General features: G+C 37.6%; 1 protein-coding gene across 1 annotated transcript; it reads right to left on the bottom strand.

Moving 5' to 3' along the window:
• Positions 1-1694: 1694 nt before the first annotated feature.
• LOC137410398 (zinc finger protein 862-like) lies at positions 1695-4110 on the bottom strand. Its single transcript, XM_068095825.1, has 4 exons — positions 3645-4110; positions 3164-3455; positions 2553-2791; positions 1695-2341 (listed from the first exon to the last, which is right to left on the bottom strand). The coding sequence occupies exons 1-4, from the start codon at positions 3926-3928 to the stop codon at positions 1759-1761; spliced, it is 1398 nt and encodes a 465-aa protein (XP_067951926.1). The 5' UTR covers positions 3929-4110; the 3' UTR covers positions 1695-1758.
• Between the last annotated feature and the right edge of the window lie 13367 nt (positions 4111-17477).

The raw sequence follows: 17477 nt of genomic DNA, 5'->3' as shown, positions 1-17477 counted from the left end.
TTCTCGTTTGATAGTTCTTTGCTTGGAGTTGCCTTGTTTGGAGGTTAGATATATATATATATATATGTATATGCGTATATGTATATATTTATATGTATATGTGTGTATGTGTATGTATAGGAAATCTGTTTGCATACTTTTAGCAAAACACAAAAGGAAAGACATCAATGACCACAGTTTTAACTAATGAAGGCTAGCAATTAGCATTCTTCTTACAAGTTGAAATATTAAACAAATTCTGCAAACTCCAACTTAAATGTGATGATAATTGAAAATGTTTGCTAATCGTGTGAGTCAGATGTCTGCAGGTAGCGTTTGAAATTATTTTCTAGCTATGAAACTGAAATGGTATGAAAGTCAAAATCAATATATGTTAATGTACCTGAGAGTTTGTTCCTTTATGGAGCTATACCGAGTTTATGCATTCATATATTTATATAGCTGAGTAATTAATATCTTTGTTTCATTCGAATGAATATACATGTGACACAAGTTTCCAATATATTAGATATCTATGGCAACAACAGTACTAATTGAGAAGCCTTCAAGGTAATAAAAACATTACAAGTATTTGCAATTTACCTGCCCTTAAAGGTGAACTGGCACAAAATCTTAGTAGATTTTATCGGAAACTATCAGTACTTTTCTATCATTTGTGATTGTTTTTGATATTTCAAGTGATCTGATACAAGGATGTTTTAAGGTTAAAGTCAACAAAACTTGGTCGCTGGTAAAACACTGAGATCCAGCAAAACTTTATACTTTTACAGTTTTATAATTCTATATAATTTTATAGGCATTTATAGTTGCAAAGAGGTCGACAGAATAGAGACGTGTGATGCTTGAAGGCGATAGCCGATGTCAACTATAGGAACGATACCAACTGATGATGTCATTTTGCACATATTTTTCCTGTGAGCATTATCGAGTTTTGTCGATTTTAATCTTGAAACAGTATGGCAGACAGACAAACTCAAACATCAAAAACAACTGGAAATGATAAAAAATACTGCTATTTAATGATGAAATCTACTAAAATCTTGTGCGAGTTCTTCTTTTAAGAGATTTTCTCGTTGTCAAAGCAAACTATTAGTAAACGCAGCTCTGCTAAACTAATAGAACACACAACCCAGCCAGTGTTATAGACCACACAGACAGCCAGTGTTATAGAACACACAAACAGTTATAGAATTTTTCCCAGCAGGGTTAGCAAAGTTTTGCAAAGATTTGTTCAATGAGATCTTACGTTGCGAGTTGATTTAACTTATGAACCCGAAAGAATTCCTTTAAGTTGCTTGAGCGGAAAAAGTGTTCACCGTAGAAAGAGAAAAACACTCTAGTCTTATAAAGTGATTGTGTCTTTTCACTTTGGTGTGTTAAATTCTTCACAACAGTAGTACAGCTAAAACAATTTTAGCCGTTATGTCTTGGACAAACACGGTGTAGCCAACATTAGGAAACAGACCTGTCAACCTGGTGCTATACAAATGAGGGAGAAATTAGCCTCTAAAGCCCCGCGCTAGCGGAAAGTTTTTAAATCGGGACCTAAGCAGGTTAACATTGTATTTCAGCTCTAAGATTATGCTTAAGTGAATTACAAAAATATCAAAACAAATCACAGGCAACTTTTATGAAATTAATGTTGTACACTACAGTTCTGCAAAAAAACATTGTATCATATCCATGGTGATGAACATAACTTAAACACAAAACTCTCAAAAGTTTACTTTAAACGAATTTGGTAGTTAGACAGGGATTCTATATCATCTCTACATTTGAGTCTGCACTGATTTGGGATGAGGTAGCTGCTGCTCCTTGATGTTTTAAATTGTAGGTTTTGGCAGACTTTTTAAGGTTTTTGAGTAGGTCAGCTTTCAACTCTGTTTCAAAGCAGCAGGTAGAAAAGTTTATTTTAGTGGCTATCAGAGCATTCACCGTTTCGGAACATAGGTCAGCCCTAGCCTCGGTATGTATTTTTTTAAGCATAGAAAAAACGCGCTCTGTTGCTGCATTACTGTGAGGTATGCAGAGAATGGCCCTCATTAAAGTCGTCAGTAAGGGATAACGCTCTAATGCCATAGCATCCCAAAACTTTGCTGGTGTTGATTGCGATGCTGGAGTATCATCTAGCTGCAGGTTGACCCATTCCTGATGAATAAGGTCTAGATCAGCAGGCTGCGTAAATATGCCAAGTTCTTTAGCTAGCCATCTGATGTCATCAGGCTTGAAGGACATCTTCTGGTTAACATCACTAGCTGGAACCATCTTTAGGACTTTGCTGGCCAAAGGAAATAACTCCAACATTTTAGATATAGCAGCCATTTGGACATTTCTGACTGAGCTGAAAGTAACCAATAATATATACAGTAATCAGTTATTTATGGCAATTTGACTGTGAAAAGTATGGCAAGATGTTTCCTTATTTAGACTTTTAGTTTTGAGACTTATAGCTGGCCAATAAGAATAACAGCAAAATGAGAAAACAAATTTTGGAACACCAGACCAAGTGACTGCTAATAAGCCATACTTCACATGTTGTTTAACTTACTGACCTGAAGAACTGTTGGATTTGGACTTGGCTAGCCTCATCTTCCAAGGCTACTAGCTGGGTCCGACACTCTGTACCAACAAATAGTTCCAAGTCAGAAAGCTGTTTCTGCGGGTCTGTATATGGAACCTCTGTAACTGCAGCGTGTTTCTTTATCTCAGGAACACTGATGAGACAGCTCATGCATTGTTTGATTAGCCTCTCCATAGAAGAATAAAGATCCACAATTAGTAAATCTTCACCCTGTAACCAATTATTGTCATGCAATTTAACTATTGCAACACAACATTTTTGCCTAAATAGTTGACACAACGAAGTGTTCTTATTTCCGAGACAAAATGAGATGTATGTAGCACACTCAAAAAAAAGCTTCTCTCTGTATTTGTTTTATTGAAAGTTTTTCACAATAAGGCACAGTTACTCAGAATTCATAAAGTGTCTATTAGTATTTTAAGTTTAGATTTTTTTACTGTAGCAAAAAAGAGGTTAACGTTAAGATGATATCGTTCATATCAGGAACAAATGGCCTTCTCTGCAATAAAATCCTTACCCTGGGCTGAAAGTTGCAAGTTATAATGCATTTAAGTACTGCAACAATACAACAAAACATTTTACCTGAAATTTCATGTTGAAGGCATAGAATGGTTCCAGAAATGTGTTGACGAAGTGCAGCCATGGAAGCAGCAGAGGGTTCATAAGTTGACTGTAAATATAGTGAACTTTAGAGCGAGGTCTATCAATTTCACAGTGAGCTCCGAAGTATGACCTTAGAGCACTGTACTGCTTCAACACACGCTCAACGCATTTTCGCAAACTCAACCATCGTGTGGGACAATGTTTCAACAGGCGTTGCTGCTCCACTCCAACAAATTCTTGAAACTCACGCAACTTTTCCATGCGCTTAGTGCTGCAATTAGAGGTTAAATCAGTAGTCTAAATAAACTTACGTAGACATTTCTAGGCATAGACATCAACAAACAGTAGTAATTTAGGCTAAATGCACGATCTATTTTGCAACATTGTAAATAAAGCTATATCAGTTTGAGCCAAATCTGTCAGTAAGTTCATTAAATGCAACATAGCTCGGTATGCATACCTGTTTTTAAAATGAGATACCATATCACATATCAGCTCATCGACATTGAACAAAGCTTCGTTTAGAGATTTACCCACTGCCAAATTAGCCATGTGGCAGATACACCCTACATCCACTATCTGAGGGTTCACAGCTCGCATTTTAGCAATCACTCCATTGCGATGCCCTTTCATGACAGAACAGTTGTCACTGTTAAAGGCTATCACCTTTTCCCATGGTATCTTTAGATTGCTAAAATTAACAGACACATGCATAAATGACTTGTTATGTGTCGCCATCAACATCAACTATCACCCGACCCTCATTTTACAGTTAGCTATGCCTTAAGTACCACATCAGAGAAACAGTGAGTTACTTTCCAAAGTCTTACTTGTTGGTTGATTAAATAAAAGAGGCAATGTTAAAGTGCAAATTAGTGAGCTCAGCAGGATCTAAGCAGAATCAGAACATGAATGTTAGAATTGCTTTTGCTCCACAGAATGTTAGAATTGCTTTTGCTCCACAGAAAGTGTTAGAGGCCACTCAACAGCTGCAGTACCTACCTCTGGTACCTGTTATTCCTAGAATAATAATAACGCCAAATTAAAAGAACTAGAGTCATGAAACAAAAATCTAGTCAGCAACGATACTTTGCTTAAAACTCACTTAAGAGCTTTGTCCAGAGTAGAAAACAAATCACCTGCTGTGCACAGATTACATATTGGCCAATAAATCTGGTTACAACTTTACCATCTTTAAACACTCGTGCAAGTATGGCTGTTTATCTACATGGCCATCTGTTGTCTCATCTATCATGAGGCCAAAATAGGACGATTGGCAGATTTCTGCAGCTTGTGCTGTGCAGTATGGTCCATAACCCTCTGGATCGATAGAGCATGAAAATGCAAGTTGTAGTTACGCCAATTTACTAAACAGACCAATTACACAAAACACATGCATAAAAATAGAGCTAAACAAAATTTTATGAATAATGTAAATTGAATATAAAGTCTTGATAGCTGTCTCAATAAAGATGCTTGTGGCTGTAGCAAAAAATGCTAACCGACCAACCTCTTATCATAGACATTGTCTTGGTTCGCATGCATCCATATTTTTTGGCAATTTCACTGTCAGGAAACATTTCGGGGACAAGTTTGGTGAAGTGGTCAGCAGCAGAAAATGACAAATAGTGCTTTGCCATGAATAGCGTGAAAAGGGATTCTGCTTTTGTTACCTAAAATAGATATGGTCAGTGTATTACCAAAATTTTAACATTTTTGTGACCTAATACAAGCTTAAATGCAAAAGTATATCACCTATCTTTTGTACTTTAAAATATACTAATCCAGGATCAACAAACATAATGCTACATTTTAGGAGGCTTAAAGCTGGAAAAGAATATAATCCAGCGCTGCATTACCTTGCATTCATTACTAATTTGTTTATTTGTCCTGTTAGCTTTACTCTCAAAACTTACCTGAAAAATTTCCTCATTTCCTATTTGAAAAAAGTCTTGTAGCTTGTTGGTCTTCTTAAGAGCTTCCTCGTGCTTGCTGTGTTTGACAGATTTTATATGTCGTAAGACATCGTTCCGTCCGCCATACTCAACGCTAAAATTAGCTTTACACCAGGTACAATGACAGGATGATGCATCCCAAGTACCCTTAGTGCTTGATGCAATGAAGGGCCATTCTTTGGTCCATTCTGGTTTAAATTTTGACGCGTACTTGACTTTTTTGGACATGACTGAACGGTGGATCGCATATCGTGACTTGAAAAACAAGAAAATGTCAAGGCCGTAGGAAACGCCCACCCAAAGAGCTATACATATAAATCTTTACTTAGACCTAGGTAGTGCGAGGGGCCTACGAAAAACAAATGTTCTGAAACGTTCGAGTGCCTAGTTCAAAGGCCATAAAGTTACCAAACAATAATTCTATGCACGAAGCCATAAAAAGTGTATTTCGATACAGCGAGTCTTTCGTTATAATTAGATTACGCGCATCGCGTTAATGCTATAGCGACTGATAAACAAATTGATCGGTATTTTTTCCTAGAACAAAACATAAGTCCGGGAGTTTACCGGGAGATTTTATTTTTGCAGGAGGGTAATCTCAATTCCGGGAGGGTCCCGCAAAATCCGGGAGAGTTGACAGCTCTGTCCGCTGGCTGCTTTCGAGGGTGAGTAAGTTGTTTTATTGTTTGCTTTGACCAATAAAACGAACGTCAGTATGTCTGCCCAAAATGCGATAAACCTTTATGACTCTGAAAAATGACTGCTGAGAACAAAGTATATATCTGGCAAAATTAACACGTTATGAAACTTGCACTTTTCAGCAAGTTATTTTAAGATTTGACACTGTGAATGGAAAGCGAAGTTCTTTGCAAATAAACACGCTTCTCATCTTTGTTTCCATGTTTGTGGCTAGTTTAGTAGACCCCCCTATAACGTAAACCTTCTATTTGTAGCCTATAACCTTATTCCACTTATAAATCCATTATAGTTGGAAAAAGACTCCACTCAATATTCCATATAAAACTCCACTTAAATGAAGAATTGATGTAAAGTTTTTGTTTTGTATAGCGTAAGACATTTCATATACAGTAGAAGCTCCCACAACATAAATAATCCGTTCCAAAAACAATTACATTGTCGAGATTTTACATTATACGAACATTAAAATACATGTAAATTGCCTAATCCATTCCAAGATCTTTCCAAACTCACTTCTTTGGCCATTGAAAAAGAAAAGAGCTAGACTTAACTTTTTAATGGGTTGGCTGCTTCGTAACTGGTATATTATTAGTTTGCATCGATAACTTGTCTTTTTTTCTGATGAATTTTACTAGTTTTATAGACTGTGATTGCAGTACTTTTACAATAAGTTGATGGAGAGCGCATATATTTGGCGTCTATTTACAATGATTTGTTTATTTTTTTTAAACAGCAAAGTCTATTCTGTGAAGTAAAACTGATAACAAATATCTTATAGTATGCGTCTACAATAAGCAAAACACAAATATATTTTACAACAAAAAGAGTTGTGTCCACCTGTCAGTCATCTATCTGTATCCAAGAGTCAAAGTTAGCATAAAAGATAACTGAATGCCACAAATTTACGATACTCCCAATTTGTGACATTCAGATTGGTATACTGACACTATAACACCTGTACCGATCAATCACCTTTGAGTATTTATTAACAATACAACAAGCTACCTATACTCTGTTTTGTCGATACATTTTATGATCTATCATGACGAACTAAAATGTCATGAAAGTTGTATATATATTGGATATAACACTATACGTATGTATTTATTTCTCACAAGTGCGGCTAGATATGTTACCATTAAAATCGAATTTGAGAAATTGCTCTTACTTGACACTTTACATTATGTGGCATTTTTACATAGTACGAAGCAAAAACTTTGCATAATTCTTTTACGCTATTGGGAGTTTACATTATAGGAACGTCTAATGTACTGTAAATCATCCAATTGGTGCAAGTTTTCAAATTCAATAACGAGAGTTCCATAGTTAGCCTTAAATGATCATTTCTCTCATGCCACATTTAGAAGAGAAAATGGCAAATAGGGGTATTTCTATTATACATAATAGTAACTATAACCTCAGTCTAGTGTACTATGAGAGATCTCTATCATACATGTATATACAAGTAACAATAACCTCAGTCTAGTGTGGAGTGAGAGATCGTCAGGTGTGGCGACAAAGCAATAAAAACATGTAGCCCACAATTTTAAAGAAATACCGGGAGGAGGTTGAATAATGCAGGCGCTAGAGTGTCGGTCTACTAAGGTGAATGTAATAAGTTTTGTTGAAAGCGATCCTTTATCCTAACCTCTAACCTGACTTTGAAAAATGGACTAACAGACAAACACTTCTCTTACAATAGTAAATACCGTAAACCCTCTATTTGAATGCCATCTCAAATAGGACGCCACGACAGCAGAAAGGTTGAACAAGCACAACCCTTTAATTGAATGCCACCTTTATTTGACTGCAATTTTGACATTCTTTGATGTTACAAACCTATAATAGAAAGCGGTCAGTAAGAAAGTGTTCACAAAATCGATGGTACTAATAAATTACTAATGACTCGGTTACATCAATAACAATTAATTTTTGTTGTTGTTGCTGTGACAGTAGTGGCTGTCATGATTTTAGTGACAGTACTTAAAAAGATCATCAAGACTACACCTTGAGTTAAAGTCACTAAGGTCTAAATCCGATCCTTTTTCTTCAGGATCATCCATAGTGTGGTTTACTTTGAAGTGTTCCGATGAGCGAAGAGAATACTTTTCAGAAACACCATACGATGTAGTAGAATCTATTGCCATAGACTATCGAAGTTTATTTTTTAACTCCAAAGCTTTGTTTTTTCTTTAGAACATTGAAATTGACATCAAAATAAATATTAACTGTATCTGGCTGATATTGCTTTAGGGAAAGTAGTGCATTGTTTATCTCAGTCTGATATTTCAACTTATAGGAAAAATGGTTCAAAAATGCTGGGGTTAACAGCATGTCACTCCACCCAAAGGAAATTGCAAAATATGAGGGACATTAGCATCGTTTTGCCAAATTTTTATTCAGAATTTACCTTCCCAAAATTCTGATTAGCTACATGTAGTTGAGAAATGCAATGCCACTCTGCATTTGACTGCCACCTCTATTTGATCACGCTATAGAGGAAGGGTTGAAAAATAGAGCGCGATTCCAATAGAGGTTTTGTGGTATATATTTTTGTTTTTCTTCATTTTAGGCATATGCCATATTTCATAGTTTTTCTTTCCTGCATAGACTTTGTAGTTCAGAAGAAAAAAAAAAATTGATGTAAATTTACATTGACGGTGTTTGCTTCTCTTAGCTTAACATAAAATTACCATAAACATCAACCCTAAATCAACTGAAAGTGATAAAAAAGAAGTTGTAGATACAAGCTAATAATTTCAAAGCTACTGTACGATCATTAAATTAAAATTAGGTTTTGACTTTTTTATTTAAAGAGCCGAAAAGGTGAGTTTGGTATCCTGTGACTAGTATTGACCTCTGACCTTTTTATGTGTTTTACTTGTAATTAATAAATAGAGACAGTTGGGCTCTAGATGTAAAACAGTAGAGATGGTATGATGAGTGGTGTGATGAGTGGTGCGATGAGATGGTGTGATGAGAACGTATGATGAGATGGTGTGATAAGATGGTGTGATGAGATAGTGTAATGAGATGGTGTGATGAGATGGTGTGATGAGATGGTGTGATAAGATGGTGTGATGAGATAGTGTGATGAGATGATGTGGTGAGATGGTGTGATGAGATGGTGTGATGAGATGGTGTGATGAGATGGTGTGATGAGATGGTATGATGAGATGGTGTAATGAGATGGTGTGATGAGATGGTGTGATGAGTGGTGCGATGAGATGGTGTGATGAGATGGTATGATGAGATGGTGTAATGAGATGGTGTGATGAGATGGTGTGATGGTATGGTGTGATGAGATAGTATGATGAGTGGTGTGATGAGTGGTGCGATGAGATGGTGTGATGAGATGGTATGATGAGATGGTGTGATAAGATGGTGTAATGAGATGATGTGGTGAGATGGTGTGATGAGATGGTGTGATGAGTGGTGTGATGAGATGGTGTGATGAGATGGTGTGAAGAAATGATGAGATGGTATGACGGTGTGATGAGATGGTGCAATGAGATGGTGTGATGAGATGGTATGATGAGATGGTGTGATGAGATGGTATGGTGTGTTAATGTGATGAGATGGTGTGATGAGTGGTGCGATGAGATGGTGTGATGAGATGGTATGATGAGATGGTGTAATGAGATGGTGTGGTGAGATGGTGTGATGAGATGGTGTGATGTGATGGTGTGATGAAATGATGAGATGATATGACGGTGTGATGAGATGGTGCAATGAGATGGTGTGATGAGATGGTATGATGAGATGGTGTGATGAGATGGTGTGATGAGATGGTATGATGGTATGGTGTGATGTTGTGATGAGATGGTGTGATGAGATGGTATGATAAGATGGTGTTATGAGATGGTGTGATGAGATGGTATGATGAGATGGTATGATGAGATGGTATGATGAGATGGTGCGATGAGATGGTGTGATGGTGTGATGGTGTGATGAGATGGTGTGATGAGATGGTGTGATGAGATGGTATGATGGTATGGTGTGATGTTGTGATGAGATGGTGTGATGAGATGGTGTTATGAGATGGTATGATGAGATGGTATGATGAGATGGTATGATGAGATGGTGCGATGAGATGGTGTGATGGTGTGATGGTGTGATGAGATGGTGTGATGAGATGGTGTGATGAGATGGTATGATGGTATGGTGTGATGTTGTGATGAGATGGTGTGATGAGATGGTATGATAAGATGGTGTTATGAGATGGTGTGATGAGATGGTATGATGAGATGGTGTGATGAGATGGTGTAATGAGATGGTATGATGGTATGGTGTGATGTTGTGATGAGATGGTGTGATGAGACGGTATGATAAGATGGTGTTATGAGATGGTGTGATGAGTGGTGCGATGAGATGGTGTGATGAGATGGCGTGATGAGATGGTATGGTGTGATGTTGTGATGAGATGGTGTGATGAGACGGTATGATAAGATGTTGTGATGAGATGGTGTGATGAGATGGTATGATAAGATGGTGTTATGAGATGGTGTGTTGAGATGGTGTTATGAGATGGTGTGATGAGTGGTGCGATGAGATGGTGTGATGAGATGGTGTGATGAGATTGTGTGATGGTATGGTGTGATGTTGTGATGAGATGGTGTGATGAGATGGTATGATAAGATGGTGTTATGAGATGGTGTGATGGTGTGATGGTATGATGAGATGGTATGATGAGATGGTATGATGAGATGGTATGATGAGATGGTGCGATGAGATGGTGTGATGGTGTGATGGTGTGATGAGATGGTGTGATGAGTGGTGCAATGAGATGGTGCGATGAGATGGTGTGATGAGATGGTGTGATGAGATGGTATGATGAGATGGTGCGATGAGATGGTGTGATGGTGTGATGGTGTGATGAGATGGTGTGGTGAGTGGTGCGATGAGATGGTGTGATGAGATGGTATGATGAGATGGTGTGATGAGATGGTATGATAAGATGGTGTGATGAGATGGTGTGATGAGATGGTATGATGAGATGGTGTGATGAGATGGTGTGATGAGATGGTGCGATGAGATGGTGTGATGAGATAGTGTGATGAGATGGTATGATGAGATGGTGTCATGAGATGGTGCGATGAGATGGTGTTATGGTGTGATGAGATGGTGTGATGAGTGGTGCGATGAGATGGTGTGATGAGATGGTATGATGAGATGGTGTGATGAGTGGTGCGATGAGATGGTGTGATGAGATGGTATGATGAGATGGTGTAATGAGATGGTGTGATGAGATGGTGTGATGGTATGGTGTGATGAGATAGTATGATGAGTGGTGCGATGAGATGGTGTGATGAGATGGTATGATGAGATGGTGTGATAAGATGGTGTAATGAGATGATGTGGTGAGATAGTGTGATGAGATGGTGTGATGAGTGGTGTGATGAGATGGTGTGATGAGATGGTGAGAAGAAATGATGAGATGGTATGACGGTGTGATGAGATGGTGCAATGAGATGGTGTGATGAGATGGTATGATGAGATGGTGTGATGAGATGGTATGGTGTGTTAATGTGATGAGATGGTGTGATGAGTGGTGCGATGAGATGGTGTGATGAGATGGTATGATGAGATGGTGTAATGAGATGGTGTGGTGAGATGGTGTGATGAGATGGTGTGATGAGTGGTGTGATGAGATGGTGTGATGAGATGGTGTGATGTGATGGTGTGATGAAATGATGAGATGATATGACGGTGTGATGAGATGGTGCAATGAGATGGTGTGATGAGATGGTATGATGAGATGGTGTGATGAGATGGTGTGATGGTGTGATGAGATGGTGTGATGAGTGGTGCGATGAGATGGTGTGATGAGATGGTATGATGAGATGGTGTGATGAGATGGTGTGATGAGATGGTATGATGGTATGGTGTGATGTTGTGATGAGATGGTGTGATGAGATGGTATGATAAGATGGTGTTATGAGATGGTGTGATGAGATGGTATGATGAGATGGTGTGATGAGATGGTGTAATGAGATGGTATGATGGTATGGTGTGATGTTGTGATGAGATGGTGTGATGAGACGGTATGATAAGATGGTGTTATGAGATGGTGTGATGAGTGGTGCGATGAGATGGTGTGATGAGATGGCGTGATGAGATGGTATGGTGTGATGTTGTGATGAGATGGTGTGATGAGACGGTATGATAAGATGTTGTGATGAGATGGTGTGATGAGATGGTATGATAAGATGGTGTTATGAGATGGTGTGTTGAGATGGTGTTATGAGATGGTGTGATGAGTGGTGCGATGAGATGGTGTGATGAGATGGTGTGATGAGATTGTGTGATGGTATGGTGTGATGTTGTGATGAGATGGTGTGATGAGATGGTATGATAAGATGGTGTTATGAGATGGTGTGATGAGATGGTATGATGAGATGGTATGATGAGATGGTATGATGAGATGGTGCGATGAGATGGTGTGATGGTGTGATGGTGTGATGAGATGGTGCGATGAGTGGTGCAATGAGATGGTGCGATGAGATGGTGTGATGAGATGGTGTGATGAGATGGTATGATGAGATGGTGCGATGAGATGGTGTGATGGTGTGATGGTGTGATGAGATGGTGTGATGAGTGGTGCGATGAGATGGTGTGATGAGATGGTATGATGAGATGGTGTGATGAGATGGTATGATAAGATGGTGTGATGAGATGGTGTGATGAGATGGTATGATGAGATGGTGTGATGAGATGGTGTGATGAGATGGTGCGATGAGATGGTGTGATGAGATAGTGTGATGAGATGGTATGATGAGATGGTGTCATGAGATGGTGCGATGAGATGGTGTTATGGTGTGATGAGATGGTGTGATGAGTGGTGCGATGAGATGGTGTGATGAGATGGTATGATGAGATGGTGTGATGAGATGGTATGATTAGATGGTGTGATGAGATGTTGTGATGAGATGGTGTGATGAGTGGTGTGATGAGATGGTATGATGAGATGGTGCGATGAGATGGTGTTATGAGATGGTATGATGAGATGGTGTGATGAGATGGTGTGATGGTGTGATGAGATGGTATGATGGTATGGTGTGTTGGTGTGATGAGATGGTGTGATGAGTGGTGCGATGAGATGGTGTGATGAGATGGTATGATGAGATGGTGTAATGAGATGGTTGACGAGATGGTGTGATGATATGGTGTGATGTGATGGTGTGATGAAATGATGAGATGGTATGACGGTGTAATGAGATGGTTTGATGAGATGGTATGATGAGGTGGTGTGATGAGATGGTATGATAAAATGGTGTGATGAGATGGTGTGATGAGATGGTGTGATGAGATGGTGTGATGAGTGATATGATGAGATGGTATGATGAGATGTTGTTATTAGATGTTGATTAGGGGGTATAATGAGATGGTATAATTTATAAGACAAAATCATTTTCGGTGGTAAACACATGAAATCCTCATCTGACATTCTTTCTTCGTTTAGCCGTATAATTTAATTGTTCAAATTCTAATTGTTATCATTTAATTTAACGTTTAATTGTTTTTTAAAGCAGTTTTGCCCGAAGCATTTCTTTCCGCCTAGTTAGGAAAACCTTTGCCATCTGTACTCACCTTCTCAGACTTGCTCACTTGTTTCAGAACTATTATTCTCCGTTGAAGTAGTAAAACATCATTGTATAGACAGAGATGCGACTCTCATCTGGGTGGACCCAGCTTCTGCTATGTCTTGGAGTCATTTTGGTGGTGTTCTTGCTGACTCAAACAAGGTACATTTTTGCTAATAGGTTTGTCATGATTCAACAAGTTTCAATAAAATATGTAGCCTATAGTCAATCTGTTTTCCATCAAGCTTGCAGAATATTAGGTCAGAATATGGACATAGTATTGTGTATATACTGAGATCTAGATTTGCGATAGCTGACAGAATAGAAAAAACTTGCACTGTTATCTGCATTGTGACCATTTTGAAAAAGTCATAACATCTCAAAGATGAGTACTCACTGATATTATATGTTAAATGCAATACAATTGCAATGAATGAGAATACAACTCAAACACCCAATTTCATTAAGATAGTAATAATGCCTGACTCCCTATTCTCGAATGATATGGGAGTTAGAGGGCAAGTTTTATTATTCGGAAGTACCTACTAGAGGCAGATAAAACTGAAGCTGTCCATGTAATTTGACATTGCAGCACTATCAATTTTGATGGCACTTCGAGCAACATGCATCTTCGAGTAACATGCATCGTGCAATAACAGTTAATTTGCAGTGCAGATGCATAGAAAGTCTGCACTGTCAATCGACCTACAGTAGCAACCTCGTATTAATACGCAACTGCAGTACCCATGCAATTCCAAGTTTTCAAGAATGAATGTTGACAGTGGATTGCCGGGTTTCTGGTAATGCGTTATGAGAGTGAATGCGCAGTTGTCGGCTTGCAGTAGGAGAGCAGTTGTAGTAGCAGTAAATGTCTACGGTGAACTAAAAGTTGTAATACACTGCAAAAATACTGTGTACTCTGTTGCACTGACACAGTGCAGTTCTACCGCGTCACAGCTTTTACCGTGTCACAGCTCGGTCTATTAATTTGTCTAGTGAAATGATGCGTATTCTGTTCACTGATAGCATTTACATGCTTTGGAAAGCTTCATCTCAGTAACTTACTTTTATCGAAAGCAAAGTTTAAAGCTAGACACTGAGATCTTATGTATTTTTGTAGAACGCCAATGCTTTTCTACAGAATGCCCACAGGTTTGTATAGATAACTACAGTACTTTTCGGACTATTAGCCGCTACTTTTTTCTGGTGATTTGAGCCATGCGGCTTATATAAGGGCGCGGCTATTCTGTGGCTTTTTCTTTCACCGCTAGGGCGCATTAACCATAATCTACGGTTGGTGCGCCTTTAGCGATGAAAGAAAACACGAAAAAATGCCTCACGATACTTTTCCATTAGGCACTAGGTTAAAAAGCGTCGGTTAATAGGAAACAGTGCCGTTAGACACTGTTCCGTTTTAAACAGCAAAGTTGCTCCCTTGTTAAAAAGCACCGTCGTGAGTTCTGTGGCCTATGCAAAGGTGTGGCCTATGTATTGTTTTATTATTGTTTTTTTGGAAACAAAAAGCAGATGCGGCTTATATAGGGGTGCGGTTTATAGTCCGAAAATTACGGTGTATAGAAAACGAGTAAGGCTCCTGTTTATAGAGTTTTGTCATGATAATCACTCACTTCACTTACTCATAACTACTGTAAAGTATTTCATACCTTGAGAAACCATAAAATCTGTTAGACCGCTGTCTAAGTCTTAACCAATCATTAATTACAAAACTGGGGGTATTGATTGTTTGCGCATTCTTCACAACTAAGTAGACAGTGGGAGTTTTGCACTCCTGCTATAAGTGCCAACAAGTATTTGGTATAACAATATTTCATTTGTTGACAATACTCTATCTAATGGTCTTCAAGTCTCTTTGCAAGTTCAAAATTGATTAATAATTTTCGTATCTAGATTTTTAACATAGAAGCAAAAAATTTCAAACGTATTTATAATTTAAAACTTTTAGGGCTATTTTGGTTCAATTTTTTTGCTTTCAATGTTTAATGTTAGTATTTACTATGTAGAGGTATACACTTAATTGTTTTGCTTCAAAAATAGGAGAGAACTGTCATTAAATTTTAGCATTATCCCTAAACCTATTCAATACTGAAAATAGGTTTTTTATAATTTTGACACGGTTTTACTTTTTCAGTGTTCAATAACCCAAATGATTTTGGTTTGACCCAGAAAATATACAGGAAAATTTTTGCAAAATGTGAATTTATGCATAGTTTACTCTTGGATGATTTAGCTTACCTATATTTGACATATTTCGATGAACTTCATGTTTTTCTGAAATTTGCATGCACCATTGTTGCAAAGTATGTGTGGAGTTTCATCAGCTAGCGATTCCTTTGAACCTCGACTCATAAACAAGTTTCACTTGCTGCCACCTGCTGCCACAGGTGAAATGTTAAAAGCTGAGCTTTTGTGATTGTAATCATTAGAAATTACGAGTCGATACGCTATAGCTTTCTTTCTATCGTAATAATTTAGCGTTGCTACTTTTACTTTTTCTTTCGTCAACCATGGATTTGAGTTTTTGATCAATAAATTTCTATAGCGCGTTCTTTAAAAGGTGGATTGCTATGGTGAAACTAATGTGAGCGCCACATTTTTACAATCGGTACTTTCCAAGATACATGTCATTGCTTTAGCATCACATGCAATATTTCGTTACATATTGTCACTTATGACCTATTTACCTTCATAAGTTGTTTCCTGTAGTGTTCTTTGCATCACCTTAGTTATTTTGTTCATCACCGTTTTTCAAATAAGCATTGGTGTCAATTAGATGCAGGACCCTTGGATACCGAGAAACTAAATTTAGGTCTAGAAGATACCCAGAAGACAGACTTTACGGAACAGTTGGAGAAGTCAGCTCTAATGAGGGGTGATAAAAATACCAATATGTCGGATCAAGGGCTTGTCAATTCAGAGAAGACAACTTCTACTAAACAGTTTGTGATGACAAAGGTGGAAAAGACAGGATCTTCCACATTGTTCGCTATAATGGTTCGGTTTATCCGCTTTCACAAGTTGAATGTCTTGACTCAATGCCATAGACACCACATTCCTTGGAACCCTTCAAGTAAGATTTGTACAAAGATATTCTGAACTCAACGACTCATTTGATCGTTGAGTTTGGAGTACTCTACATATTCTGAACAACGATAATAAAGGATTATAATAACATAACATAGATTGTCTGAATGATAAATTAAGATATGTGGAATTTAGGACTACGAGAGAAAAAATATTCTGTCAAAGAATGACAGAAGTAACTAACAACACTAGACTTTTCAAATCAATATTTTTAGAGATTGTTAAAAAATCTAACAGTTATAAAAATGTGGGGATTCCAGCGTAAGGATGTTTCTGCTAACCTAAAAACAACCAAATAAAAAGAAAACAAACGAGTGTAATGCATCAACCGTTTTGACAGTAACAGCATTTAGAAACTATTGTTATGTTTTTTAACAAGGCAGAAATAATATTTCTGCCTTGTTGAAAATATAGGAAATAATATTCACCAAAAACTTGCCTTGAAATAATATTCACCAAAAACTCATTTTACTAAAAAAGTTTGACAGCCAAAAGCTGGAGTTGTGAGTCCTTGTGAGTGGATTCTTTAGATTTTGTGAATGGTACATTAACCATGTGCTTTTGCTAACGTCAAAGTAACTCAATGAGACCGAAATATTGTTTTTTAAAATTGAACATAGTTGAATCTCATGAAGTTAATTATGATAATATAAATACTCTGACATGAGAATTATTTTTTGAACTGAGCAACAGTTTCAGTCTGTAAAATAAAAAAAATCTGCTGCAGCTACTGACAATCCAACGCTACTCGAAGTGAGATTCTGACTTGAAAAAAAATCTACAAAACGAAGTCCTTAAAATAATTCAGCTGATAAAGGCTTTGTTATTTGGAATTGAGGAATCCGAATGTTTAAAGAGAGAGTAACTCCAAGCATTTGTACTAATTAAATCTTGTCAACTTATAGTAATTGCCTGAAAATTTGCTTCATGTGTCAAAGTCTCTAAACTATGTTT

Source organism: Watersipora subatra, unplaced genomic scaffold (genome assembly GCF_963576615.1).
Source record: "Watersipora subatra unplaced genomic scaffold, tzWatSuba1.1 SCAFFOLD_180, whole genome shotgun sequence".
Lineage (NCBI taxonomy): Eukaryota > Metazoa > Bryozoa > Gymnolaemata > Cheilostomatida > Watersiporidae > Watersipora > Watersipora subatra.
The sequence above is the reverse complement of the archived record's forward strand: the minus strand, read 5'-3'. Positions and strand labels throughout refer to the sequence as shown.